Source organism: Trichinella spiralis (assembly GCF_000181795.1).
Source record: "Trichinella spiralis strain ISS 195 chromosome Unknown Scfld4937, whole genome shotgun sequence".
NCBI lineage: Eukaryota > Metazoa > Nematoda > Enoplea > Trichinellida > Trichinellidae > Trichinella > Trichinella spiralis.
The window spans coordinates 1-1,449 of NW_003531876.1; the positions used below are offsets into that span (position 1 = coordinate 1).

Below are 1,449 nucleotides of genomic sequence, written 5' to 3' on the forward strand. Positions count from 1 at the left end.
GACTCGGTAATTTTTTAAATTGGTTCTTATATATTTTTGGGAAAGAGGGTGCAAAAATAAATAAAAACTTCACATAAGGAAGGGTTTTTTGTTTTTTTCTTTAAAAAAAAGGGCCAAAAGATAAAAAGGAATACATTGCTTGTCATGCAGCTATGTTTGATTTTATGGTAAACTCATTGGAACAATTGCAGCTGGAGTATTCATGATAATGAAAATTGAATTAATGCAAAAGGAAAATCTCTTTAAAATAAATAATTTTCACTATTGCAAAACATGATTCATTAAATTTTATATGGGAAATGGTTGTTTTCGAAGTTTTAACTCTGCTACTTGCTTTATTTGTTGAAATTAAAAAATTAGTAGAAAATTTGCGGATTTTACAATTACATTTTTCTATTATTTTTATTATTAAAAATAAAATCAGTTATACATTTTTAGAAGAGAAATTGCATATATATATTCAGAAGAAATGTGTAATAGGGTTTAAAAAGTTGAATGAAATTAGCAGATGTTATTGCAAATTAAGCAGAGTTTCTTAAACAAACAATTATAAAACTTCTTTATCAAATTTTATAGAGATAATTAACTTCCGTTTGCAAGAACCAATATTTTAGCGTTTCATTTCTTTTCTGTTCTTGTTGTAATGCAAAAATTTAATTTAATTTAATTTAATTTAATTGTTTAAAACAAATTTTTAATCGATAATTTTCTTCTGATGCATATCATTAAAAAATGCTTGGAAATAACTGCTTCATAAACGCTAATAAAATGCTATATTAAAATGTTCATTTTCATGTTAATTTACTTTATATTTACACAAACTAAGTTAGTAAAATACAGTATCATCACATGTTTACCATTTTGCCTAAAATTTAAATATTTCATTGAAGTGAATTATATACAAAAACGTGTTAACTATAAAACTGCATCCAAAAAATTGAAAAGAACTCGCTTTAAGTAATCACAAAATGCTATTGAACCTTCACAGCTGTAAATAACATTTCTGTTTCTGGTTTAAAGTCAGCAAAAATTGTTGCATACCTTGTGCAGTGAAGACCAAAGGATTTTCAATAGGCCATGCATTGTATTGAATCCATGGTGTTAAACTAGCTAGAAAACTTTCTGATGAATGACCTGCTCTTATTGGCAATGAAAATAAGGACTGATGTGGTGTGTTAGATGAGCTGGAAATGTTTCCAACGTCGGTAGTCAAAGCTATACTTATCGGTGGCTGGATACGTTGAACAAATTCTTTTGAACTGTTTGCTGTCGTTATTGAATTGCCCAATCTGCATACTGAATTGTTCAGTGGACTAGTTCCATTTGCATAAAATGGCAATTTGTTATACATTTTTTGAACATTGTTGTCTACCAATAAATTATCTATGAGAAACTTGCTAGTATTTAAATTAGATTGTTTTATCACTACAGAAGGTAAACAGGTAGATT

The 1,449-nt window shown here is 27.4% G+C and overlaps 1 protein-coding gene across 1 annotated transcript; it reads right to left on the minus strand.

Moving 5' to 3' along the window:
* Nucleotides 1–845: 845 nt before the first annotated feature.
* Nucleotides 846–1,351, minus strand: Tsp_14454 (phosphoheptose isomerase). Its single transcript, XM_003367040.1, has 2 exons — nucleotides 1,042–1,351; nucleotides 846–865 (listed from the first exon to the last, which is right to left on the minus strand). The coding sequence occupies exons 1-2, from the start codon at nucleotides 1,349–1,351 to the stop codon at nucleotides 846–848; spliced, it is 330 nt and encodes a 109-aa protein (XP_003367088.1).
* Between the last annotated feature and the right edge of the window lie 98 nt (nucleotides 1,352–1,449).

Bases quoted from the DNA above. Each gene is read 5' to 3' on its own strand.
- Tsp_14454 (XM_003367040.1), bottom strand. From the start codon at position 1,351: ATGTATAACAAATTGCCATTTTATGCAAATGGAACTAGTCCACTGAAC. The intron at 866-1,041 runs GTATGCAACAAT...TTTAAATTTTAG, and splicing joins TTTGGTCTTCACTGCACAAG to GCAAAATGGTAAACATGTGA.